Raw genomic sequence first — 27,286 nt, 5'->3', positions numbered from 1 at the left:
ATGTTGATGCATTATTATATTGAACTTCAACCTGCCGTATCTATTTTTCTATAATGCATTTGGCAAATTCCTTCTCGAACGTGCAATGGGCTTCAGTTCTGTTGCCTATAACATAATTTCGCCATTTGTTCACGTGTCGTAATTTTCAATCAGGGAAACATTGAACGAGCATTGACAATTTTAGCATTCCCAAGAAAACTGTACGAATTATCCATTAAATGCCGTTCGGTATTCGCTCCTGCCGTGTGCACATCCGAAGCATTGAGAGTTTATTATTGCAGAAAGGAATTGTGCAAAATGCGCTTCCAAAACTCGATTGCAAGCGCTTCTGCACAATATAATTATGTTCCCTCAACAACATGTGTTATGCACTTTTAATGTATTAAGGAATTCACAGGCCCCACATCATAATTTAACATTCACAGATTTAGGCTTCTTAGCATATATTAAGTAATAAACTGCATGCTTCAAAGGACAGGGCTGGATACTCACTGTTTCACCTTGGCTGCGTGGTTGGTCCGTAGCAGGTACTGAAACAGAATAATGCATGTTTATCATTTTCTGCGGCACTCAACATTGAACGAAGTATGCCGTGTAGAAAATCACGGTGTTTTTTAAAACGGCGATATATTTACGGGCAACCAAGGTCCACTAGTGACTTATCAACATGTAAGCTTTCCAAAAGAGAACTACCCAATTCAATTAAAAGCAAAATACTGCGGGTGCTGCAAATCTGAAATAAAGACAGTACGTTTTGAAAAAAAATCTTTGCAGGCCTGGCAGCGTGTGTGGACAGAGGAAGGGGGCCTTAATGTTTCGAGTACATCTGACTCTACTTCAGAGATTGAAGGGATGCCGGAATGTAATGGGAGGTTCGTTGAACAGTCGGAGAGAAATGGAAGGTCAGGGGTAGGTGGGAGCTGAGGAGGGATTGATAAAGCTGTCATGGGCACAAGACAAAGGTCTGTTAATGCGAGTGTTAAAGACTAAAGAAGGTGCTAATAGTGGCATAAAGGTAAGGTAGCAGAATGTGACAATGGCAGAACAAGGGCCCGTACTCTCTGAAAGGAAAACATGAAATCATATGACTGGCCCTGTGGGGAAAAGAGTTTTGGATAAAAACGCCTAACAAAAATGGAGTTCAGAGTTCATGGTTTGCATTGTTAATTGCAGAAGACATTATAGGGCCTATTCAGAAGAATGGGTGTTGTTCCACCAGTTTACACTGGCTTTCCCTGGGGCTTTGTAACAAGCCACAAACTGAAATGTGAGCATGACCATAAAGATAGTGAATAGAAATCGCAAACGATAGGAAGGCCGCTGCCAGTCCGCAATCTTGACCGGGAATGGTCGTGGACAACTAAACAACTCACTGAAGATGGAGGCTCCACAAATATTCGCATCCTCAATGATTGGGGAGCCCAGCACATCAGTGCGGATGATAAGGTTGAAGCATTTGCAACAATCTTCAGCCTAAAGTGGGGAGTGAACGACCGACCTCGGCCTCCTCCAGAGGCCCCCCAGCATCTCAGATGCCAGCTTTCGGCCAACTCGCTTCTCCCCATCTGTTATCAAGAATCGGCCGATAGTACGAGATATTGCAAAATCTATGGGCCCTCACAATATTCCCGCAATAATACTGAAGACTTGCACTCCAGAACATGCCGTGCCCCTAGCCAAGTTCTTCCAGCATGGCCTACAACACTGTCATCTACCCGGCTGTATGGAAAATTGCCCAGGTATGTCCCGTCCACAAAATGCAGGACAAATGCAACCTGGCCAATTACTGTCTCATCAGCCTACTCTCGATCATCAGTAAAGTGATGGAAGGGGTCTTCAATTGTGCTATCAGGCAGCACTTGCTTAGAAGTAACCAGCTCACTGACACTCAGTTTGGGCACCACCAGGATCACTCAGCTCCTGACCCCATTACAGCCTTGGTTCAAACATGGGCAACAGACCTGAACTCCGAAGGTGAAGTGAGAATGACCGCTCTTGACATCAAGGCTGCGTTTCACCGAGTGTGGTATGAAGGAAACCGAACAAAACTTGAATCAATGGGAATTAGAGGGGAACTCTCCGCTGGTTGCAGTTGACCCTAACAAAGAGGAAGATGGTTGTGGTTGCTGCAGCACAGTCATCTGAGTTCCAGGACATTAATGCAGGAGCTCCTCAGGATAGAGTCCACGGTCTAACCATTTTCAGCTTCCTCATCAATGCCCTTCTTTTCATAATTAGGTCAGAAATGGGGATGTTCGCTGATGATTGCACAATGTTCAACACCATCCACGACCCGTCAGATACTGACCCAGCCCAGGTACAAATGCAGCAAGAACTGGACAATATCCAGGATTAGGCGACAAGTCGCAGGTAACATTGGCGCCGCACAATTGGCAGACGATGTCTATCTCCAGCAAGAGAGGATCTAACCATCATTCAAAATCATTACCATTGCTGAATACCCCACTATCAACATCCTGTGGATTACAATTGAGCACAAACTGAACTGGGTTAGTCAAATAATTACTGTGGCTACAAGAGCAGAGCAGGGGCTACGAATCTTGCGGTTAGTAACTCACCTTCAAACTCCCCAAAGCCTGTCCACCATCTACAATGCACAAGTCATGAGTGTGATGGAATACTCTTCACTTGTCTGGTTCCAGCAACAGTTCCAACTCCACTTAAGAAGATCGTCAACATCCAGGACATTGCAGCCCGCTTGATCGGAACCCGTTCCAAACACACTCCCTTCCTCCACCACCGACGCACAGTGACAGCAGTGTGTACCATCCATTAGCTGCACGGCAGGACCTCACCAAGCCGCCTTGCACACCACCTTCCAAATCCACCACAGCTGCATTCTTGAAGGACAAGGGCAGCAGCAACATGGGAACACCAACACCTGGAAATTCCGTTCCAAGTCTCTCACCATCCTGTCTTGGAATTATATGGGCCGTTCCTTCACTGTCGCTGGATCGAAAACCTGGAACACCCTCCCTAACAGCGCTGTGGGTGTACCTACACCACAGGAACTGCAGCGACTCAAGAAGGCAGTTCACTACCACCTTCTCAAGGGGCAATTAGGGATAGGCAATAAAACTTGGCCTAGCCAGTGGCACTCACATCCCATGAATGAAGGGGAATAATAAAAAAAAAAATCACCATCTTGCTCTCATGTTCACATTTCTGTCCCTCATAAAATGATCCACTTAAACCCAATGTTAACTGGGGGAACATCGACTCACTCATCAAGCGCTTTACAGTCTTCTGGACTTAACGATGAGCTCAGCAACTTCATAGCATGAACTATAACCTCAAATTTGTTATACTTTTCCCAACCCCTTCTCCGCACAGAGCCAGTCTGGAACTTGTTTTGTGTTTTGCTTTGAGAGAGCTCTGACGCTTGGTCTGCTTCTAACACATTCTGCTGCCCAACCTGTGTCTCGCTATTACCATCTGCTTAGTCTTTAACGCTATCAGCACCACTCCCTTTTGGCTTGTGTCCTTGACATCTTTATCAAATTTCACCTGAGCTCCCAACTATACTTGGCCTTCTACTATGTTCCACCTGTTCCAACCCCCTCCCTTGAACAGTACAAAATCCGTTACATTTATACATCACTTCAGCTCTGAAGTTGGGCCATACGGACTCGAAACATGAGCTCTGTTTCCCTCTCCACAAATGCTGCCAGGCCTGCTGAGTTACTTTTTTTTCCCAGCATTTTCTGTTTTTATTTCAAATTATCCAATCACTCGAACTCCGTTACAAGCAAACATCAAAATGCCTGTAGGAGATTGATTTCAAATCTGCTTTTGCAACGTTTTCAGTAAATGCATTTCAGATGGTAAGCAATCACTGTGTAAAGAAACAAGCCTATCGAGTTCTGTCTGTCCCACCTCCCCCCACCCCCTCCCCTCTACCAGCTTATATTTCATCTCATTTCTATGTCTTAGTTCTGATGAAGTGTCATACGGACTGGAAACGTCAACTGTGTCCCTCTCCGCAGATGCGGTCAGACTTGCTGACTATTTCCAGGTATTTTTGTTTTTGTTCTAGATTTCCAGCATCCGCAGTATTTTGTTTTTAGCCTTGATTTCTGGTCTGGTATTTTTTTTTTTCGCTAATTACCTTAGTCAGTCGTTTCATCCCACGTATCACTTGCCATTTATGGACATCCGAAGCTTTTGTGTAACAGAAACATTCCAAGTGTTGTTCACGGTTGCACTCCCCACCCAGACTAATCCAGTGGAATGGACAGTGGTGCTCCACTTGCCATTTCTTTTTTTTTTTTTGTAAAAATATACTTTATTCATAAAATATCTTCAATCACATTCAAAACCATTTCAAAAACAACATTACAAGGGTACAATCCAGGTTAAACTTTTACAAAATGTATCACCAGGTGCATCAGTACAAACAATATTACAATCATTTACAGCCTTTCATTTTGATCTGTACAGCCCGAGGGGCTCTAAACAGTTCCCAGTCTCTCGGTGCGCTGTGGTAGAAAGGTCTTAGACAGCGACCCTTCCCCATTGCGCCTTTGCGGCAGCTGCCCCAAGCTTTAGTGCGTCCCTCAGCACGTAGTCCTGGACTTTGGATTGTGCCAGTCTGCAACAATCGGTCGGGGACAACTCTTTGTGCTGGAAGACCAACAAGTTTCGGGCAGACCAAAGCGCCTCTTTCACCGAGTTGATGATCCTCCAGCTGCAGTTCGCCCGGCAGGGTACTTGTACCTGGTGTGTCTGCAGCCATTCCTCAGTCCGGCCACCACCACCACCACCTCCCCTCCACTTGGTGAATGTACTTCGCGCTGCAAGACTTATTAACCCCCTCAGCCATTACCACCACTGCCACCCTCCACGCCCCGTTCTCCAACCCGACTCTGTCGGCCTAATCACCACATCCATTGGTATGGCCATGGTTTTATGGATACGGATAGTTCCTTGCTGATAGGCTTGTTCATCAATGACGGTTTGGTTATTTCCCCGGGGAGAAGTGCAAAGATAGTAACAAAAAAACGCAATCTTGCATTTAAAGGGATATTTAACACTTTTTGTTTACTTACTCTTTTTAGACAGGACGACGCCCAGTAACGCAGAGATTAGAATAAGTACTACGAATGACGTAAAAACCAAACTCAATGCCACAGGAATCTTATTACCTGAGAGGGGAGGGGGGGGGGAAAAAGTAAAGTGTTTTGCAATGAGTGTAACGCTATAACCGTAGTAATGGTAAACAGTGACAAATTTATCTATTTGTAGCTGATAACTCATCATTGCCAGCTGGAGTTTTAGAAAAACTTGGATAAAAGAATGGGCGTTACTGAATACTCTCGGTGAAATGATTACGAAGTCAATTGGCCAAAACAGAGACTCAGATTAATTCTCGGGGGACTCGGGGTTCAAACGGCATAACATCCATTCAACTAATAAAGATTGGAATCGAGAGCTAATTTCGGTAACGAATACCGTGAAATTATCATCCGCTGTGGTTAAAAATAAAAAATCTGGTGTACTAGTGTCCTTTATGGAAAGACAATCAGTTTACCTAACTGGTAGCGTGTGACTCCAGACCCACATCAAAGTGGCTGATTTTTAACTTTTCCCTCTCAGTTAACCTAGCAAGCCACTCAGTTCAAGGGCATTCAGGGATTGGCAAACAACTGCTGTCCTTGCCAGCGACACCCACTTCCCATTAAATAAATTGATCCTTAGGCTCCGCGGGAGTGCAGCGAGATGGCGCCGAATGGCCTTTTGTTGCACAAACCATGGGTGCAGATTATATCAGCCAATTGGCCTGTGGAATATGTTCTATGCTATTTCCTACAACGTATGCAATGTTGTTTTAAATTAGGGTACATTACAATATACTTAAAAAAAAAATAGACAGACTTCATTGTCTACTTACTGGACCCCGTTCCGGCAGGTTTATATTTCGGTTCTTGACGGTCTGCAATAAAAAAAAAGTGAAAGGGCTAGAAAACCGAGTCTGGCGGTGGAGCAAAAACAAAAATAAAGGGGCTATGAGCTCGGCCAGACACGGTAGGCTGCGCATGATATTTCGTAATGTCGACTGCAGTGGAACTTAATGTGTGTCACAGGTGGCCTATTCCATTCTGAGCCATTGCACAAGATGACTTTTTAGCCTCCCACATTTGAAGTCCTCTTATTCAAGCAAAATAAACAGACAAGGCAAGACAGACTCACAGACAACTTCAGCTCTAGCGTGTTAGGCACTGGAAGCTTGGATGAGTTAGTTAGGACCCTCACAGTTTTTTTTTTAAAAAAGCGTTAATAGTAGGACAATTGCTTCCTCTTCAGAGATAACTCGTCATGCCTTGCACTTAATCCCGCAATCCCAGCTCCAGTAGGGATTATGCCTGCCTCATTTTATAGCTATCACTCTCCAATTCGCTCTCAGAACATAATTTGCTCACCACCACGCTCGCACTGCGCTGAATGTGACCTTGCGTTAGTCTATGTAGGGCCACTCAACACGCCTTTTGCCCAAATAACAGGCCCGAGACATCAGTGGCATGACTATTTCAGAATCAGGTCTTTTAGGTAGCCTGTTCCAAGGGGGTTGCAGCTGGGGTAGAGGCACTCAACTACTTATATCACAGGCCATGGAGAACGACACAACCTGTCCTTTTTCGTCAATGCACATTCACAAACGCCTCTCTGAGGGTATTAATTTGGGTGCAAGCCCCGTCCAGAGACCTGTTAACATCATCCAGACTGACGCTTTCATTCCACCATTGAGGGAGTGCTGCAGATTAGTAGGGAAGGGACTTCAGTTGCTACACGAAACAGATAAATCACATAATTTTAATATTTCTTTATTAATAAAGCACACGGGAGTTCTCGACCGGAATCCTTTGTGTAATATACATTTATCAACCAACATTGTTAAAACAGGCTATTTGCTTACTATCGCTTTGGAGTTTATGGGATATGGTCCTGCATATCTTGAAAGCCCGACACTGGGCAAATGGGCAAATTCAAAAGTAATTCATTGCCTATAAATGGGCATTGTTCCATTGATTATTTCGTGGATGACACGAAAAGTGGTGGAATGTTAAATAGTGAGGAGGATGGCCTTAGATTACAGGAGGATATAGACGGGCTGGTAAAATGGGCTGATCAGTGGCAAATGGAATTTAATCCAGATAAGTGTAAAATGATGCACTTGAGCAGGACAAATAAGGCACGGGAATACACGATGAATGGTAGGAAAGTACCGAGAGTCAGAGGGACCTTGGTGTACATGTCCACCTGTCCCTTAAGAAGCAGGACAGGTAGATAATGTTGTTAAGAAGGCGTATGGGATGCTTGCTCTCTATTAGCCGAAGCATAGTATATAAGAACAGGGAGGTTATGCTGGAACTGTATAAAACGCTGGTTAGGCCACAGCTAGAGTATTGCATGCAGTTCTGGGATCCGCATTATAGGAAGGATGGAATTGCACCAGAGTGTAGAGGAGATTTACCAGGATGATGCCTGGGCTGCAGAGTTTTAGTTATGAGGAGAGTTTGGATAGACTGGGGTCATTTTCCCTGGATCAGAGGAGATTGAGAGAGACATGACTGAGGCGTCTAAAATTATGAGTGGCATAGAGAGGAAGGAAGTTTTTCCCCTTGGTGGAGGGATGAATAACCAGGGGGCAGAGAAATAAGCTAAGGAGCAGGAGATTTGGGGGGGATGTGATGAATATTTTTTTCACCCAGAAGGTGGTGAGAATCTGGATCTTACTTCCTGAAATGATGGCAAAGGCAGAAACCTCATAACATTTAATTAATATTTGGATGTGCACTTTCGGTGCCATGACATACAAGGCTATGGGCCTAGTTCTGGAAAATGGGATCACAATATTGAGGTACTTGTTTGACCGGCGCAAACTCAACGGGATGAAGGGCCTTTTCTTCTGTGCTGTAGACCTCTAAGACTCTATGGAATTAGACGAATCATTCGTGGCAGGACATTTCATTGCAGAAGCCTGACTTATATCTGTCCATTTTGTTCAGCACATTGTGATGTTAATTTTCATAAGAAAGTCGACGGTTATTTCAAAACTGTTTTATTTGTAAACTAGTATTAATAATAATGCATTTTCAAGTAGTTGTAACTTCCTTAACTCCCAAGTTCTGTGCTAAAATCCCAGTTTTAAATTCGCCTTGAACTGATGTTCATTGAGTGTATCGATTTTAACAAAACTCTGCCAGGATGTGAAACGTGAGTGCTACATTTTGGAAATAATTTATTTTGCTTCCTTTATGTGCATCGTCTGTTAACTAATAATGATGCGTTGTTAATTTCTGGGCGTAAGTAGTGGCGTTGCTAAGATGATTGACAACATTATGTGGCTGGGGCAAGAGTGGAAGCAGGAATGGCGAGTCAGGTTGCTTATGAGAGTGGCATTTAGGTCATTCACAATGAATTTAATAAGTTGGAAACACGTGACATTTGGAATATTTCCGTTCTTTGTATTGAATGAACGAAGCAAACTCAGAGGACAAAACCTCTGATCCGCATGGATGCATCCATGCATTCTAAGAGTATAAAGGAAATAAATAACAGGGTGATTCATGCACGTATTTTATAATTCGTTAGAAAAATGTTTAGTGTCGGGAGGCTGCCACATTAACTGATGCAAGTCCTATGTTTAGGAAGAGGGGCACAATATCTTCAGGGCATGACCAACCAATTAGCTCCATGCCAGTGGTAGGAAAACTAATGGAATAATGGCTTCAAGAGAGAACAGGATAACCCCTACAATTGATGAACTTCATAATCAACAGTCAGCATGGAATTCAAAATGGAAATTCTTCCTGGACCAACCTTATTGAATTTTTGAGAAGGTAACAAAGCGACCAGAAAAGTGGTAAGCAGTAAATGTAATTCTTCTGGGATTTTGAAAGAAGGTGTCCCATAAGAGCCAAGTTATTAAGATCAGAGAGTTGGCTCAGAGAACAACAGACTTAATGGATTTTTGGCCAACCTCGAGACAGAACGCAGCGAGTGGGAGTAGATTTTGCCATAGGGAGTTATAGCAGTTGGGAAATGGTGCTCCACAATGCTGGGCGGTTGGACCACAACTGCAAATTCTAACATTGTTGATGTGGACTTTGGGATCATAAGGACCCCATTTCAAAATTTATGGATGCTGCCTAATGGAGGGGCAGGATGGTCAATAGCGAGGAAGACTGCAACGAATCACAGAAGGACATTAATAAACTTATAGAATGGGCAAACAATTGTGCATCGTCTGTTAACTAATAATGATGCGTTGTTAATTTCCGGGCGTAAGTAGTGGCGTTGCTAAGATGATTGACAACATTATGTGGCTGGGGCAAGTGGGGAAGCAGGATTGGCGACTCAGGTTGCTTGCAATTGCCTGATGAATTTCAACACATATAATTTTGGAATAGCTCATTTTGGTAGAAACAACGGGGGTGGTGGGGGGCGGGGTAGGGGGGTGGTGGTGAAATGGTACTTGGAGGCTGTGCGTTCGGTGGGCTAGATAATCAAATGGTGTTCAGATTACAAATACACTAAGTCCTAAAATTTTCTCATCGGGTGACGAGGCCATGACCCTAGCCAACCGAACGCTAGCTTTTATTTCTAGAGAGACGGAATTGAAAAGTAGGGAAGCCAAACCTGATTCAGAACTTGGTTAAGCCACACTTAGAGAACACTGTTATCTTCTTTTCAACATATTATTCAAAACAAAAAAGAATAATGATAGTTCGGAGAAGACAAGGTTTATACCGGTTATACGTGTGTATACATGTCAGGAAAGGGTCGGCAAGCTGGGTTTCTAGTCCATTGGAGAACATAATCTTCTGGTTTGACCTCAAATAGGCATTTATAGCTGTGAAGCTACTGATAGATGGAGGCAGAGATTATGTTTCCACAGTGGGGGACATCCTGCCTTGTGGCAATCAATATAATATAGTGACTGTGAACTCCAGTAGGGATTCCAGACGAAAGTTCTTCACCAAATGAGTGGTGAGAATGCGGAGTTCTATGCCACAGCTGGTGGTTGAAGAGAATTTGATGCATTGAAGTGGAGGCTCATTTGAGGATGAAGGCAGTAGAAGGTCTGGATTAGGGAAGATGGCAGATGACCTATGAAGACCGATATGATATCCGTGGGCAAATAAGGCCTCTTTCTGGGCCCCCATAAGTTATGCAACCCATCATGGACACAGGCTATGATAAGTGCATACCAAGGCCTATTAAACCCTACATTCAAAATTTACATCCATTGCTGTGAAAACATTCAACCGTGTGTCAGGGTCGGTCATTGCACAATGTATCCGCCATTCTCTCTATTTATCACTTATATAGAAGGCCCCAATTGGTATCAAACAAACATTGCTGAAAAACAAAATGACTTCGAAGCGTTTCGACTAGGCGAATATCTTGGATGCGTCTCCTCTTTCAGCAATGCTCAGGTTCTGTACCGCCAAACGACCATTTATCAAACAAATAAATCATTCTGCGTCATTTTGATTTGAAACATGTGATCTTTTGAAGCTCTGACAGTCACTGAGTGGAAGACATCACCTACGTCACAGAGTGCAATACATCAACTACCAATGAACTCACCAAAGATGTTAACTTGCATTAGGTTGCTTCGTGCTGCGTACACCTTTGTACCATTCCATTCTACGAGGCACTGGCACGAGTAGCTGCCTCCGTCGCAAACGTTTACAGCTGTTATGGAGACGGTAACGTTGCTCCTTTCTTTTGCAATTGGCAAGTTCCAATATGCATCGTGATAATCTTGGTAGAGAAAGCACCAACCATCTGTAACGGTGGTGCATGACATGCTGAGATTGTCGCCTTTAATAACCGCAGCGGAGGCTGGTTGAAGGATGCTTAGAGGTGCCTTTATTCCTGCTGAATATCAATATCAAAAACATTTGAATTGGTCAACGTTAAGAGAATAATGTACACCTGGTCCTGATAGTCCAGTAATGCTAGACCAATGTTATTTTAATAGTTAATCTGACATAAATTACCTGCGTTCAATTAGATTTTTTTTAAAGCTATTTATTTATTTTTATTCATTTCTGGGATATGGACCTGTCTGAGAAGCCAGCATTTATTGCTCATCTCTAATTGCCCTTTGAGAAGGTGGTGGTAAGCTGCCTTCTTGAACCGCTGCAGTCCCTGCGTGTCTAGGTACACCCATAGTGTTGCTCGGGCTGTTATAACTGATTGACACAACTGAGTAGCACGCTGTGCCATTTCAGTGGGCACTTAAGAGTCAACCACGTTACTGTGGATCCGGGGTCACAAGTAGGCCAGGCCAGGAATGGACGGCAGATTTCCTTCCCAGGAGGACATTAGTGAAACAGATGGGCTTTTACCGCAATCGACAATGGTTTCAGGGTCACCGCCTCCGTCTCCACCGAGGGAGCTTGGTAAAATTGTGTGTGCATGTCGGGGGGTGTGGAGGGGAGTAGGGGTTTTGGCGGTGGAGTGCAGGACTTGTACTGGGATGAAATACCAAACAAGAGATGACGTTCCAGCCGCAGATTACCTCCTGTCCCGAATTCAGTTCAGTCTGTGGACTCCAGCGGAACATCCTATTGGAAGATGAAACTGGCGGCAATGCCAGATCGCTTATTACGCGTCACTTCTGGTTCAGCTTCACATTCAATGAGTCAGTAAATGGCTCCTTCAGGAGCCATATACTAACTTGGCAATGCACTCCATCCATTCCATGGATTATATCCAACCCTGTAGTAGTGCTAGCCAATTTTCAGATCTGTAAGCAGAAAGTGCCTTAACTATAGCACGAAGAGGGTCCAGCGCCGTTTAGCCGAGAGATTAACAGGATTTGCCGACAGCAGCGACCACAGCAAGCACTATATCACACTATTAACCCAGTAAAACTTCGCAAGGCACGTGAATGAACTGCTTGACTGACTACAGGCTGCAAATCGGGCTTTAGTGAATTTGTGAAAGCAATGGTTACATATTTGGGCCACACTGTTGGACGTGGGCAAGTTGCCCCACTTGATGCCATAAGACAAGCCATTGTAGAGTGTCTACAACATAACGGGATGTTTTGGGAATTCTGTGCATGAGTATATTTTAACGGAAATTCGTGCCAATGTACAGCAGTGTAGTTGCTCTACTGCCTAGGATATTGAAACAGAAAAGGAAATTCCTACGGACTCAAGAGTCTCAGAATGCAGTTAACAGCTTGAAAGTTGCATCTGACTATACAAGGCAGTTTAACAATGGCTGTTGACGCCTGCGATATGGAAGATGGTGCTATGTTGCTAAAGGGCCATGAAATGTTACTTCAGAATCCATTGGGTCATTTCTCACGGACGTTCAAACTCTTTCGAGTTATCGACAGTCACAGATTGCAACTCTTTCGAGTACCATCACAGTTCTTGGTTTTTCCGGGAGTGGGACATGAACCCACAACCCTCTGATTCAAAGGCGAGGGTGCTATGAACTGAGCCACAGCTGACACCTGCTCACGGACGTTCAATGTGCATCAGGATAAATATTCAGCTAATGGGAACAAAAGGGATCTAGGCACTTTACAACCTTCTGGACTGAATATTGAGTTCAACAATTTTGGATCATGAACTTTCTCCTCCATCCCCACCCCCTTTCCGATCCACCGCCCCACCCATCCCCTCCAATTTTCCAATAATTTATATAGATCTATCTTTTCCCAAATATTTCCATTATTTTTAAATGTACTTCCATCCATTGTTTTATCTCTACCTTTTAGCATATTTCGAATCCTTCACCGCACCCCCACTAGGGCTATTGTACCTTGCTTGTCCTGCTTTCTACCCTTAATTAGCACATTCCTTAGATAATATCACCACCTTCAACACCTCTTTTTCCTTTTGTCTATGACATCTTTTGGCTATCTCTACCTATCACTGGCCCTCTATCCAGCTCTACCTGTCCCACACCCCCTTAAAACCAGCTTATATTTCACATCTCTTCAATTTTTACTTAGTTCTGTTGAAGAGTTATACGGACTCGAAACGTTAACTGTGTTCCTCTCCGCAGATGCTGCCAGACCTCCTGAGTTTTCCCAGGTATTTTTATTTTTATTTTTACATTAAGTTTGGACTTAGCTTCGCATAATTTTGAAGTGTGTGCTGCAAAGAACTCTTCAGAGACAATTGTACATACGTACATACAATTGTACAAAAGTCTTTGAATTTTCTGGAAAATTTCAAGATTAAAACGCCTGATGGTTCCGGGGGAGTTTGTTATTCCAACCGTTCAATTTAAAAATTGCTGATGTGGCTAGCCTAGAGAATTTAATTGCAAATGCGTTGTAAAGGAGATTAAGTTAAGAACGACTAGGGAATTGGGGAATTGAGGATTAACTGGAATGAGCTAAATTCTTACAAAGAATGTATATCTGTTCATGGTTGATGCAAGTACACCATTCTGTCTTGATTTGTATAGCTAAGCATAGTAAGCGATGCAAAGTGGATTGAGAAAATTAACATGCTTTTTTTGATCTATGATGTTTCATTATCTTCCATTTCGGGGATGGTGTGAAAGAGCATGTTTTTAAAAATATTTTGGGTATATGGTGGTATACTGTAAAGAAGACTTTGTTTGTGTGTGTGTCTGTGTGTGTGTATGTGTGTGTCCATGATTAAACAAACTTGGGGGGAGTCATCATAGAGACAGCTTGTCTGTGGGAACTGTGAGAAGTAAGGTAACGGTGCGAGGTGCATACATTTTTAGCGATAGGCTATGCTGAATTGGATGTACGAGTAAGTAGGTTGGGATTATAATTTGCATTAAGTGATAGGAAAGGACTAGACTCTTCAGCTATTAAATTTCAAAGGGTAGTTTAGAAGTGTATGAACGTTTCACAAGTAAACAAGGTAAGATTATTACACTTTATTTCAATCGCAAGTGGAGGCAATAGGCAGACATGAATCATTTTTACAACTGGAAAAGTTGAGTTCAAAGAGGTGCCAAGGACAAAGTAGTCTAGAGGAAAGGACAAAAAACAGAATATTTAAGGAAATATTTCGAGGTGATTTGTAGGTGGCTTTGTAGCGGACGTGCCCTGAGACCCAATCGGTGCTGAAAAGAGTTGTGAATGTCAAGAGGCCATCCAGTTTCAAAGAGAGAAAAGTCTTTGTTTTCTGAAATCACTTTTTTTTAAATCATTCTTGGATTTCCACAGCGGAGTGGAAGAGATTGAGAAGTCGTGTGGTGTATTTTACAAAAGCTGCAGCAGCTTGTGGCTTGTATAACATTACTGGAAAACTATAAGGGAGATGTGGCCACGTAGTTCATTTGTATTTTCTGATGAAGTGTTTTTTTTTTGTGGGGTGTTGGGATGTGGGGGGTGGGGATGTTTCGTGAGACTGTTTCAGATGTGTAATTTTAATATTGTGTGCTTATGTTTTTTCCCCCTCTCTTCGTGTCAATGTATAATCAAAATCCTAAGATTGTTACTGGCATTCATTGCTTCTGGGATCATAAGTTTACCCCCGTTTTCAAAATTCAAAAATGAAGGTTATGATCACCAAGTTAAGTTTTCCTCTGGCATTTGCCTAGCTCAGCGAATAACATCAGCTGTGGTCATAACAAGCATTATGGGGAAATTAAAGGGAAGTAGAGCTCATGGATAGCTTCTGCAAAGAACCAGAATATGCACAATGAGCTGAAAACTGCTTCGGTTTCCTGTAATCTCTGAGTTAAACATAATTGAACTGTAAGTGGTACATTGGCGCACATTTTCCATTGTGCTGCCCATCTTCACCTTGTGTGCTGAGGTTTCACAACATGCTGTGCATTAGGTTACTTCTACTCACCCTGTACGTTTAATCTTATGTCATCACTGGCCTCTGATGCTTTTGGACAAGGTAGATCGTTATGGTAGATACAACTGTAGATTCCATCGTTTTTGGAAGTTACATTGGGAATAGTGAAGACTGCTGGTGAATTCGAGTCGGTGTAAGCACTCAAAATCTGTTCACCGCCTTTCAACAAATGAAACTCTTTAGAGCCATTGATGCCAGCTTCACACTTGATAATGATGACTCCGCCTTCAAGTGCGATGCCAGAATCAGGGTCAAAGCTTATAGTCGGCTTTGGAAGTCGGCCTGAAAGTGCAAATAATTCAATCATTCAGACTCCTATAATTTTGGGGAAAACATCTCCAATACTTTATAGAATGTGCTAAGACCATTAGACCATAAGGCATAGGAGCAGAAATTAGGCCATTCGGCCCATCGAGACAGCTCCGCCATTCAATCATGGCTGATAAGTTTCTCAACCCCATTGTCTCGCCTTCTCCCCGTAATCTTTGATCCCCTTACCAATCAAGAACCTATCTGTCTAGGTCTTAAATACACTCAGTGACCTGGCCTCCACAGCCTTCTGTGGCCATGAATTCCATAGATTCATCACTCTCTGGCTAAAGAAGTTTCTCCTCATCTCTGTTCCAAAAGGTCTTCCCTTTACTCTGAGGCTGTACCCTCTGGTCCTATTCTCTCCTCCTAATGCAAACATCTTCCTCATGTACACTCTATCCAGGCATTTCACTTATTCTGTAACTTTCAATCAGATCCGCCCTCATCCCTCTAAACTCCATCGAGTAGAGGCCCAGAGTCCTCAAACGTTCCTCATATGTTAAGCCTTTCATTCCTGGCATCGTTCTCGTGAACCTTCTCTGCACCCTCTCCAGGACCAGAACATACTTCCTGACATACGTGGCCCAAAATTGCTCACAATATTCTAAATGTGGTCTGACCAGGCCTTATAAAGCCTCAGCAGCACAATCCTGCTTTTATATTCCAGTCCTCTCGAAAGAAGTGCCAACATTGCATTTGCCTTCCTAACTACCGACTCAACCTTCAAGTTAACTTTAAGAGAATCCTGGACTAGGACTCCCAAGTCCCTTTGCACTCCAGATTTCGGAATTCTCTCCCCATTTAGAAAATAATCTATACCTCTATTCTTCCTACCAAAGTGCATAACCTCCCGCTTCCCCACGTTGTATTCCATCTGCCACTTCTTTGCCCATTCTCCTAACCTATGCAAATCCTTCTGCAGCCTCCCCGCCTCCTCAATACTACCTGACCCTCCACCTATCGTTGTACCCTCTGTCAACCTAGCCAGGATGCCCTCAGTTCCTTCATGTAGATCATTAATGTATAAAGTGAAATGTTGCGTTCCCAATGCTGAGCCCTGCGGAACTCCACTGGTCACCAGCCACCGTCCTGAGAAGGACCCCCTTATCCCCACTCTCTGCCTCCTGCCAGACAGCCAATCTTCTATCCATGCTAGTACCTTCCCTCTAACAACATGGGCTCTTATCTTACTGAGCAGCCTCCTGTGCGGCAACTTGTCAAAGGTCTTCTGGATGTCCAAGCAGATAACATACATTGGCTCTCCTTTGTCTAACTTACCCGTTACCTTCTCAAAGAATTCTAACAGATTTGTCAGGCATGACCTCCCCTTGATGAAACCATGCTGACTTTGATCTATTTTACCATGCCCTTCCATGGACCTAGTCCTGGAAAATGGAATCACAATATTGAGGTACTTGTTTGACCGGCGCAGTCTCAATGGGACGAAGGGCCTTTTCTTCAGTGCTGTAGACCTCTAGGACTCTATGGAATTAGACGAATCATTATTGGCAGGGCATTTCATTGCAGAAGCCTGAATTATATCTGTCCATTTTGTTTTGCACATTGTGATGTTAAATTTTTATAAGAAAGTCGACAGTTATTTCAAAACTGTTTTCTTTATAATCTAGTATTAATAATAATGCATTTTCAAGTAGTTGTAACTTCCGTAACTCCCAAGTTATGTGCTAAAATCCCTGTTTTAAAATTCGCCTTGAACTGATTTTCATTGAGTGTATCGATTTCTACAAAGCTCTGCCAGAATGTGAAACATGAGTGCTACATTTTGGAAATATTTATCTTGCTTCCTTTATGTACATCGTCTGTTAACTAATAATGATGCGTTGTTAATTTCTGGGCGTAAATTGCTAAGATGACTGATAACGTTATGTGGCTGGGGCAAGCGTGCATGCAGGAATGGCGAGTCAGGTTGTTTATGATAGTGGCATTTAGGTCATTTACAATGAATTTATTAAGTTGGAAACACCTGACTGTTGAAATATTTCTGCTCTTTCTATTGAATGAATGAAGCAAACTCAGAGGACAGAACCCCTGATGGGCATGGATTACATCCATGCATTCTAAGAGTATATAGGGAATAAATAACAGGGTCATTCATGCACATATTTTATAATTCGTCTGAAAAAGGTTTAGTGTCGGGAGGCTGCCACATAACTGATGCAAGTCCTATGTATAGGAAGAGGGGCACAATATCTTCAGGGCATGACCAACCAATTAGCTCAATGCCAGTGGTAGGAAAAATAATGGAATAATGGCTTCAGGAGAGAACAGGATAACCTCTACAATTGAGGAACATCATAATCAACAGTCAGCATGGAATTCAAAATGGAAATCCTTCCTGGACCAACCGTATTGAATTTTTGAGAAGGTAACAAAGCGACCAGAAAAGTGGTAAGCAGTAAATGTAATTCTTCTGGATTTTCAAAGAAGGTGTCCCATAATAGCCAAATTAATATGATCAGAGAGTTGGCTCAGAGAACAACTGGTTTTAATGGATTTTTGTCCGACATCGAGACAGAACGCAGTGAGTGGGAGTAGATTTTGCAATAGGGAGTTATAGAAGATGGGAATTGGTGCTCCACAATGCTGGGCAGTAGGACCACAACTGCAAAAAAAACTTACATTTGTGATGTGGACTTTGGGATCATAAGGACCATTTCCAAATTTATGGAGGCTGCCTAATTAAGGGGCAGGATGGTCAATAGCGGGGAAGACTGCAACGAATCACAGAAGGACATTAATAAACTTATAGAATGGGCAAACAATCGCCCAATGAATTTTGACACATATAATTGTGGAATAGCACATTCTGGTAGGGACAACAAGGTGGGGGGTGGGGGGTGGGTGATGGGTGGGGGGTGGGGGGGGGGCGGGGTGGTGGTGAAATGGTACTTGGAAGCTGTGCGTTCAGTGGGCTGGATAATCAAATGGTGTTCAGATTACAAATACACTAAGTACTAACATTTTGCCATAGGGTGACGAGACCATGATGCTAGCAAACCAAACACTAGCTTTTTTTTTTATAGAGAGATAGAATTGAAAAGTAGGGAAGCTAAACCTGATTCGGAACTTGGTTCCATTATATTCAAAGAACACTGTTATCTTCTGTTCAACATATTATTCAAAAAAAAAGAATAATGATAGTTCGGAGAAGACAAGGTTTATACCGGTTATACGTGGGTATACATGTCAGGAAAGGGTTGGCAAACTGGGTTGCTAGTCCATTGGAGAACATAATCTTCTGGTTTGACCTCAAATAGGCATTTATAGCTGTGAAGCTACTGATAGATGGAGGCAGAGATTATGTTTCCACAGTAGGGGACGTCCTGCCTTGTGGCAATCAATATAATATAGTGACTGTGAACTCCAGTAGGGATTCCAGACGAAAGTTCTTCACCAAATGAGTGGTGAGAATGCGGAGTTCTATGCCACAGCTGGTGGTTGAAGAGAATTTGATGCATTGAAGTGGAGGCTTATTTGAGGATGAAGGCAGTAGAAGGTCTGGATGAGGGAAGATGGCAGATGACTCAAGTGACCTATGAAGACCGATATGATATCCGTGGGCAAATAAGGCCTCTTTCTGGGCCCCCATGACTTATGCCACCCATCATGGACACAGGCTATGATGAGTGCATACCAAGGCCTATTAAACCCTACATTCAAAATTTACATCCATTCCTGTGAAACCATTCAACCGAGTGTCAGGGTCGGTCAATGCACAATGTATCCGCCATTCTCTCTATTTATCACTTATATAGAAGGCCCCAATTGGTATCAAACAAACATTGCTGAAAAACAAAATGACTTCGAAGCGTTTCAACTAGGCGAAAATGTTCGACGCGTCTCATCTTACAGCAATGCTCAAGTTCTGTACCACCAAACGACTATTTATCAGACAAATCAATCATTCTACGCCGTTTCCATTTCAAACATGTGATCTTCTGATTTGCTGACAGTCACTGAGTGGAAGACATCATCCACGTCATGGATTGCACACCACCTACCAATGAACTCACCAAAGATGTTAACTTGCATTAGGTTGCTTCGTGCTGTGTACGCCTTTGTACCATTATATTCTATGAGGCACTGGCACGAGTAGCTGCGTTGGTCGCAAAAGTCTACAGTTGTTATGGAGACGGTAACGTTGCTCCTTTCTTCTGCAATTGGCAAGTTCGAAGATGCATCATGATAATCTTGGTAGAAAAAGCACCAACCATTTGTAACGGTGGTGCATGACATGCTGAGATTGTCGCCTTTAATAACCGCAGCGGAGGCTGGTTGAAGGATGCTTAGAGGTGCCTTTATTCCTGCTGAATATCAATATCAAAACCATTGAATTGGTCAACGTTTAGACATTATGTACACCTGGTCCAGATAGTCCAGTAATGCTAGACCAATGTTATTTTAATAGTTAATCTGACATAAATTACCTGCGTTCAATTAGATTTTTTTTAAAGGTATTTATTTATTTTTATTCATTTCTGGGATGTGGACCTCGCTGACAAGCCAGCATTTATTGCTCATCCCTAATTGCCCTTGAGAAGGTGGTGGTCGCAGCCACCTTCTTGAACCATTGCAGTCCCTGCAGTCTAGGTAGACCCATAGTGTTGCTCGGGCTTTTTTTTTAACTGATTGACACAACTGAGTAGCACGCTGTGCCATTTCAGTGGGCACTTAAGAGTCGACCACATTACTGTGGATCCGGGGTCACAAGTAGGCCAGGCCAGGAATGGACGGCAGATTTCCTTCCCAGGAGGACATTAGTGAAATACATATATATATATATATATATATATATAAATAATCAAAATCCTAATATTGTTAGTGGCATTCATTGCTTCTGGGATCAGAGGTTTACCCCCGTTTTCAAAATTCCAAAAAAAAATGTTTTCATCACTAAGGTAAGTTTCCCTCTGGGATTTGGCTAGCTCAGCGAATAACATCAGCTGTGGTCATAACAAGGGTTATGGGGAAATTAAAGGGAAGTAGAGCTCATGGATAGCTTCTGCAAAGAACCAGAATATGCACAATGAGCTGACAACGGCCTCGGTGCCCTGTAATCTCTGATTCAATTATAATTGAACTGTAAGTGGTACATTGGCGCACATTTTCCATTGTAATGCCCATCTTCACCTTGTGTGCTGAGGTGTCGCAACATGTTGTGCATTAGGTTACATCTACTCACCCTGTACGGTTAATCGTATGATATTACTAGGCTCTGATCGTATTGGGCTAGGTCGCTCTTTATAGTAGACACAACGGTAGATTCCATTGTTTTTGGAGGTTACGTTGGTAATAGTGAAGACTGCTGTTGAATTGGAGTCGGTGGTAACTTTGAAAATCGGTTCACTGCGTTTGAATATATGAAAACGTTTAAGGCCATCAATGCGAGCTTCGCACTTGATGATGATGACTCCGCCTTCAAGTGCGATGCCAGAATCGGGGTCAAAGCGAATAGTCGGCTTTGGAAGTCGGCCTGAAAGTGCAAATAATTCAATCATTCAGACTCCTGTAATTTTGGGGAAAACATCTCCAATTCTTTATAGGTTGTGCGAAGAACATAAGACCATAAGACATAGGAGCAGAAATTAGGCCATTCAGCCCATCGAGTCAGATCCGCCATTCAATCATGACTGATAAGTTTCTCAACCCCATTCTCCCGCCTTCTTCCCGTAATCTTTGATCCCGTTACCAATCAAGAACCTATCTATCTCGGTCTTAAATACACTCAATGACCTGGCCTCCACAGCCTTCTGTGGCAATGAATTCCATAGATTCACCACTCTCTAGCTAAAGAAGTTTCTCCTCACCTCTGTTCCAAAAGGTCTTCCCTTTACTCTGAGGCTGTTCCCTCGGGTCCTGGTCTCTCCTACTAATGGAAACATCTTCCCCACATCCACTCTATCCAGACCTTTCAGTATTCTGTAAGTTTCAATTAGATTTCCCCTCACCCTTCTAAACTCCATCGAGTTTAGACCCAGAGTCCTCAAACGTTCATCATATGTTAAGCCTTTCCTTCCTGGGATATTTCTCGTGAACCTCCTCTGCACCCTCTCCAGGGCCAGCACATCCTTCCTGAGATACGGGGCCCAAAATTGCTCCCAATATTCTAAATGTGGTCTGACCAGAGCCTTATAAAGCCTCAGCAGCACTTCCCTGCTTTTATATTCTAGTCGTCTCGAAATAAATGCCAACATTGCATTTGCCTTCCTAACTACCGACTGAACCTGCAAGTTAACCTTAAGAGAATCCTGGACTATGACTCCCAAGTCCCTTTGCACTCCAGATTTCTGAATTCTCTCCCCATTTGGAAAATAGTCTATGCCTCTATTCTTCCTACCAAAGTGCATGACATCACAATTCCCCACGTTGTATTCCATCTGCCACTTCTTTGCCCATTCTCCTAACCTGTCCAAATCCTTCTGCAGCCTCCCCACCTCCTCAATACTACCTGTCCCTCCACCTATCTTTGTATCATCTGCAAACTTAGCCAGGATGTCCTCAGTTCCTTCATCTATATCATTAATGTATAAAGTGAAAAGTTGTGGTCCCAACACTGACCCCTGCGGAACTCCACTAGTCACTGGCCGCCATCCTGAGAAGGACGCCCTTATCCCCACTCTCTGCCTCCTGCCAGACGGCCAATCTTCTATCCATGCTAGTACCTTGCTTCTAAGCCATGGGCTCTTATCTTACTGAGCAGCCTCCTGTGCGGCACCTTGTCAAAGGCCTTCTGGAAGTCCAAGTAGATAACATCCATTGGCTCTCCTTTGTCTAAAATTCTAGTTATCTCCTCAAAGAATTCTAACAGAGTTGTCAGGCATGACCTCCACTTTATGAAACCATGCTGACTTTTCCCTATTTTACCATGCACTTCCGAGTGTTCTGAAATCTTATCCTGAATAATGGACTCTAAAATCTTACCAACGACCGAGGTGAGGCTAATCGGCATGTACTTTTCCATCTTTGGCCTCACTCCCTTCTTAAACAGGGGGGTTACATTAGCGATTGTCCAGTCATCTGGGACCCTCCTTGACTCCAGTGATTCCTGAAAGATCACTACTAACGCCTCCACTATTTCTTCAGCTATCTCCTTCAGAACTCTGGGATGTAATCCATCTGGTCCTGGTGATTTATCCACCTTCAGACCTTTCAGTTTTCCTAGCACCTTCTCCTTGGTAATGACGAACATACTCACTTCTGCCACTCGACTCTCTTGAACTTTGGGGATATTACTCGTGTCTTCCACCGTGAATACTGACGCAAAGTACCTATTCAGTTCCTCCACCATTTCTTTGTTCCCCACTACTACTTCTCCAGCGTCATTTCCCAGCGGCCTAATGTCCACTTTTGCCTCTCTCTTACCCTTTATATATCTAAAAAACACTCTTTCAAACTTCTTTTATATTAATCGCTAGTTTACCCTCATATATAATCCTCTCCCTCCTTATTTCTTTAGTTGTCCTCTGTTGGTCTTTGTATGCTTCCCAATCCCCTGGTTTAGCCGCACTCTTCACCGCATTGTATGCTTTCTCTTTAGCTTTTATGCTGTCCCTGATTTCCTTTGTCAGCCATGGTTGCCTCGTCCTCCCTTTAGTATGCTTCTTCTTCCTCGGGATGAATTTTTGCTGTGTCTCCCAAATTACTCCCAGAAACTCCTCCCATTGCTGTCCCACTGTCTTTCCTGCTAGGCTCATCTTCCAGTCAATTCTGGCCAGCTCCTCCCTCATGCCTCTGTAGTTGCCTTTATTCAACTGTAATACCATTACATCTGATTCCAGCTTTTTCCTCTCAAATTGCAGGGTACATTCTATTGTATTATTGTCACTTCCTCCGAATGGTTCCTTCACCTTAAGCTCCCTTATCAGATCTGCCTCATTATTGAAATCCCCCATGATCACTGTGTGTTCAGTATCTTCAGAAATTAACTACTCTTTATGCCTAATAGCTTGAAATTCCTCGGCATTTTCTTTTGGCGGAACATCCATCTTTCACGAGGAGTATTCTAGTAAATTAACCTACCCCCACAACCCCTCACATCACCCCCTCCAAGAGGATGCTATAGTAAAGAGGTATGTTCGCTGGACTGGTATTCCATGGATCCAGGGTAATGCTCTGGGGACCCGAGACCTACACGGCAGGTGGTGAAATTTGAATCCAATAAAAAACCTGGAATTAAAATTTCACGGTGCCCATGAAGTCAATACCCATTAATGTAAAAATCCAGCAGCCTCACTAATGTCCCTCAGGGAAGGGCATCTGCCATCCTTACCTGGTCTGGTCTACATGTGACCCCCAGGCCAAGAGCAATGCGGTTCACTCTTAAATTCGCTCTGAAAAAAGGGCAATTTAGGGATGGACAATAAACGCTGGACTAACCAGCAGCGCCAACATCAAGCGACTGAATAACAAAGAAGCCATTTGCACTTTTGCCAAAATGTGATGCGAGGAAAGTTATAAGTCATTTCAAATAAAGCCGAAATAATATTTCTGATAGGTGCAACGTAATGTCCTGAATTTGACAACCTACGCCCCTATTCAGCAACAAGTCTTGCTTTTTACATGAGCGAGTTTCCGGTTCCCGCCATTACATCATATTCACACAGGGTTAGTTCCACATGAGGAGCCTCAACCTTATTATTCATACTTCGTGCACTTCAAGTACGCCATTTAAACCTTGTGCAATCGTCTTTGTTAATTCCTATGTTCCAAAAGGTATCACAATCCTTACGTCATTGTGCAACATAACTATGCTATCAAGTGTGAGTCTATCTAATTATGTAATTTCTAAGGGGGAAATAGGTTAGGCATAAATTGCCCTTTTAGGTCCTTATAATCCAACTCAGCAGTTCTATATGACTGTTCTGTTCTTACATACTCACATTCCCCTTGGCTTCCAGCACCTATTTAACATGGTACAACATGCTAAGGTTGCCTCTACATTAGTCATTAGTCAAGTAACAAAAACACCACACAAGTTCCAAGCACTAAAAATCTACAGCAAGAGAAAATCCAACCATATGCCCGTGACATTCAATTGCATTCCCGCACAGTCAGTTGGGAGTTACCATTGACCAGAAACCGAACTGGACCACCCATATTAATAACGTGGCCACGAGGTCAGGTCAGAAGCTGGACCATCTCACCTCCTGATTTCCCAAAGCCTGTCGAACACCTACCAGGCACTTGCCTGAATGAGTGCAGCTCCAATAAGTTCGGCAACATCCAGGACAAAGCATCCAGCTTGATTGGCACCCCACCCACTAACATCAACACTCATTCACTCCACCAATGACGCACAATGGCTGCAGTGTGTACCACCTACAAGATGCACTGCATAAGCTCAACAAGCATACTTGGACAGCACCTTCCAGTTCACGACCTCTGCCGCCTAGAAGGACAAGGACAGCCATTCCTAGGCGCAAAGTCACTTGCAAAAATCCCATTCCCAGCCGCACCCCATCCCAACCTGGAACTATATTGTTGTTACTTCACTGTCATCGAGCCCAAATGCTGGAATTTTCTCCCTCACAACACTGTGGATGTGCCGCTGTACCTAGGCTGCATGACATGCGGCGGTTCAAGAAGGCCTCTGATTGGCACTTTCTTGGGCAAATAAAACTGCTGGCCTAGCCAGCGACGCCCACATCCTGAAATACATTATATATATCCTCTCCCATTATAGCTGGTGTTCCAAGTTTCTGACAATTGATTAAAATTGCCTTCAAATTGCCTTTTTGCATCATCAACCAGCTTCCCAGGTGTCCACGGTTTTCATCGCTCACCCATTGATGGCCTTGTCTACCGCCCTTTGTGTCACTCAAAGTTACTTTCAATCCCCGCTCAAAAAACTCTCTCTTTCAGATTGATCTCCGTCACCTTCCCAAAGGTCCCCTCTTGTTCTCTGAGTCCATCATTGTGAGGCAATACCACGTCCCACCCTCACCCCACTCTGCCCCGTGAGGGACTAGTACTCAAAAAAAGCCCATAAAAGCATGTTGCGCTCTTGATATTTGAGTCATGCAATTTCCTGTGTCAAACAAACATGCATGACTGATATTTGGGCCTTTTCAATTGCCATGGGCATCATTAAATAACCACATCCTCTCCTGAGATTACAACCCTCAGCAACAACCGTGTGGTTAATAATGACGATTTCAAGGACCGCCTCTCTGAGCTCACTAACGCCAATTGCCCAGCTAGAACATTAATGGCCGTGAAAGCGTTTACAGCTGTAGGACATAATATCTTTGACTGTTGGTGTATCTGCCAACCATGCCATCAAAAGCGGCATGCAGTTTCCAGCGTCTTTCACAAGCCTGAGCGGCACTAACAGTTTTTCTTTCAATTCAAGACAACCCTTCTCCTCATCTTCCAAGTAGTACCACAAAGGAGTGTCTCCGGAAGAAAAAAAAATACAATTAAACTTATAAGCATTACGCACTGTGATAGATCTATGGACTCACCTCGAGCTCTCCCAGGTTCCATTATAAGCCCTGAAAAAAATAAAAATAAAACTTGCTTATATTTCACCTCTCTTCTATTTTCACTTAGTTCTGCTGAAGGGCCATTCGGACTCGAAACGTTAACTGTGCTCCTCTCCGCAGATGCTGCCAGACCTACTGAGTTTTTCCAGGTATTTGTGTTTTTGTTTTGGATTTCCAGCATCCACAGTGTTTTGCTTTTATCTTTCAATTCATCTGGCCTTCCATCAATCCATCTTTCCAGCCAGCTATCCAAATATTCATCCATCTATCTACCTACCCATCTACCGGTATATCTATTGATCAATCCATCTGTCCATCTATCTATATGTGTATCTATCTATCTTTCTATCTATCTATCTATCTATATGTGTATCTATCTATCTATCTATCTATCTATCTATCTATCTATCTATCTATCTATCTATCTATCTATCTATATATCTATCTATCTATCTATCTATCTATCTATCTATTCACCTATCTATCTAAATATCTCTCTCTCTCTCTCGCTGTCTCTCTCTCTCTCTATATATATATATATATGTCTACCACCTACCTACCTATCGATCCACCTATCTGTCCTTTTAAGATGTGGTTGCTTCAGGGTGAGATGATGGTGCAGTGGTCGCATTACTGACTGGCCATCCAAAGGCCTAAACGGCCATCAGTATAGGGCAACCATAGCTGATGGCGCTAGAAATGCCCTCACCCTATGGATAACTAAATAAAGGACAGATGTGTCGGCGTCCATATGCATATTCCAGAATTATTGGGAATACGGTGACATTTGGAGAACAAAATAAAACAAAACAAAATGCCCTAGCAAATAGTAACTTCCTCAATCAGGAAACGAATGATCTTGTTTAAGGGAATCAGAACTTACTTCTTCCTGAGCACATCTGCATTTTCCCTCGTTTCCCTCTGTTAGTCTTAAGCTGCATCATTGCTTTTAAAGATGTGCATGTCTGTAGGTCAAGACAGCTTTGCCCCAACTATTTCATGAAGACCAGTGTTTTCCACTCAAAGCAGGAAGCACCATTTTTTCCCCCTCTGTGCTGTGCTATAATAAACCACCCGACATAGTGCCGGATAGCACTGAACACAAACATGAAGAGATCTCAAAAAACATGCCGCTTGACCAACGTCCCTGTAAAGAGACCAGCCAACTCTCTACTTCCAAACACGGCGTCCAGACAAGGGGACTCACCAAATAAAAGTAGAGGGACCACTGGGAACATCTCACCCCCGAGAGTAAGCGAGGTTATGGGAACCCTGGATAGGATCAGGGCAGGGTAACGCATCAAGGTTAAACGCTCTGCTATAGCTTGACCGGGTTTCTCGCCTAATAAGAGGAAATGAGTTAAAAAGGGGCCAGGCATCTATATTTGGTGTATGTCTATGATGCATCCCGGATACCAGTGAGTCAGTCGGGTAGCCAATAAGAGGAAGAGCCTAAACGTCTGGCAAAGATAACAGGTCGTTAGCCAGAATAATACATGACATAAACATTTCCATGTAAAAGAATAAGGAAGCAGAGTGACGCTAACTCCTGGTTCTTGTCCGAAGGGACTATTTGGCCAAGACAATGGCCTTCAGCCTAGCTACTTGCAAAAAAAGCAA

The 27,286-nt window shown here is 43.3% G+C and overlaps 1 protein-coding gene across 4 annotated transcripts in view; it reads right to left on the bottom strand.

Moving 5' to 3' along the window:
- The window catches only part of LOC144672515 (immunoglobulin superfamily member 1-like), a 43,331-nt gene extending 17,650 nt beyond the window's left edge, over positions 1-25,681 (bottom strand). For 2 of the 4 annotated variants that reach the window (XM_078534357.1, XM_078534358.1), the window contains exons 1-8: positions 25,646-25,681; positions 20,365-20,655; positions 19,196-19,489; positions 14,841-15,131; positions 10,615-10,908; positions 5,912-5,953; positions 5,070-5,165; positions 493-530 (exon numbers count right to left, since the gene is read on the bottom strand). In XM_078534357.1, coding sequence (XP_078390483.1) covers positions 493-530; positions 5,070-5,165; positions 5,912-5,953; positions 10,615-10,908; positions 14,841-15,131; positions 19,196-19,489; positions 20,365-20,655; positions 25,646-25,667 — 1,368 coding nt within the window. In that variant the 5' untranslated portion in view covers positions 25,668-25,681. Of the gene's footprint in view, positions 1-390; positions 531-5,069; positions 5,166-5,911; positions 5,954-10,614; positions 10,909-14,840; positions 15,132-19,195; positions 19,490-20,364; positions 20,656-25,645 lie in introns of those variants that run through there. The other 2 variants (XM_078534355.1, XM_078534356.1) reach the window with 2 other exon arrangements.
- Between the last annotated feature and the right edge of the window lie 1,605 nt (positions 25,682-27,286).

The sequence above is a fragment of the Cetorhinus maximus genome, chromosome 38 (assembly GCF_964194155.1).
Source record: "Cetorhinus maximus chromosome 38, sCetMax3.hap1.1, whole genome shotgun sequence".
Taxonomy (NCBI): Eukaryota; Metazoa; Chordata; class Chondrichthyes; order Lamniformes; family Cetorhinidae; genus Cetorhinus; species Cetorhinus maximus.
The sequence above is the reverse complement of the archived record's forward strand: the minus strand, read 5'-3'. Positions and strand labels throughout refer to the sequence as shown.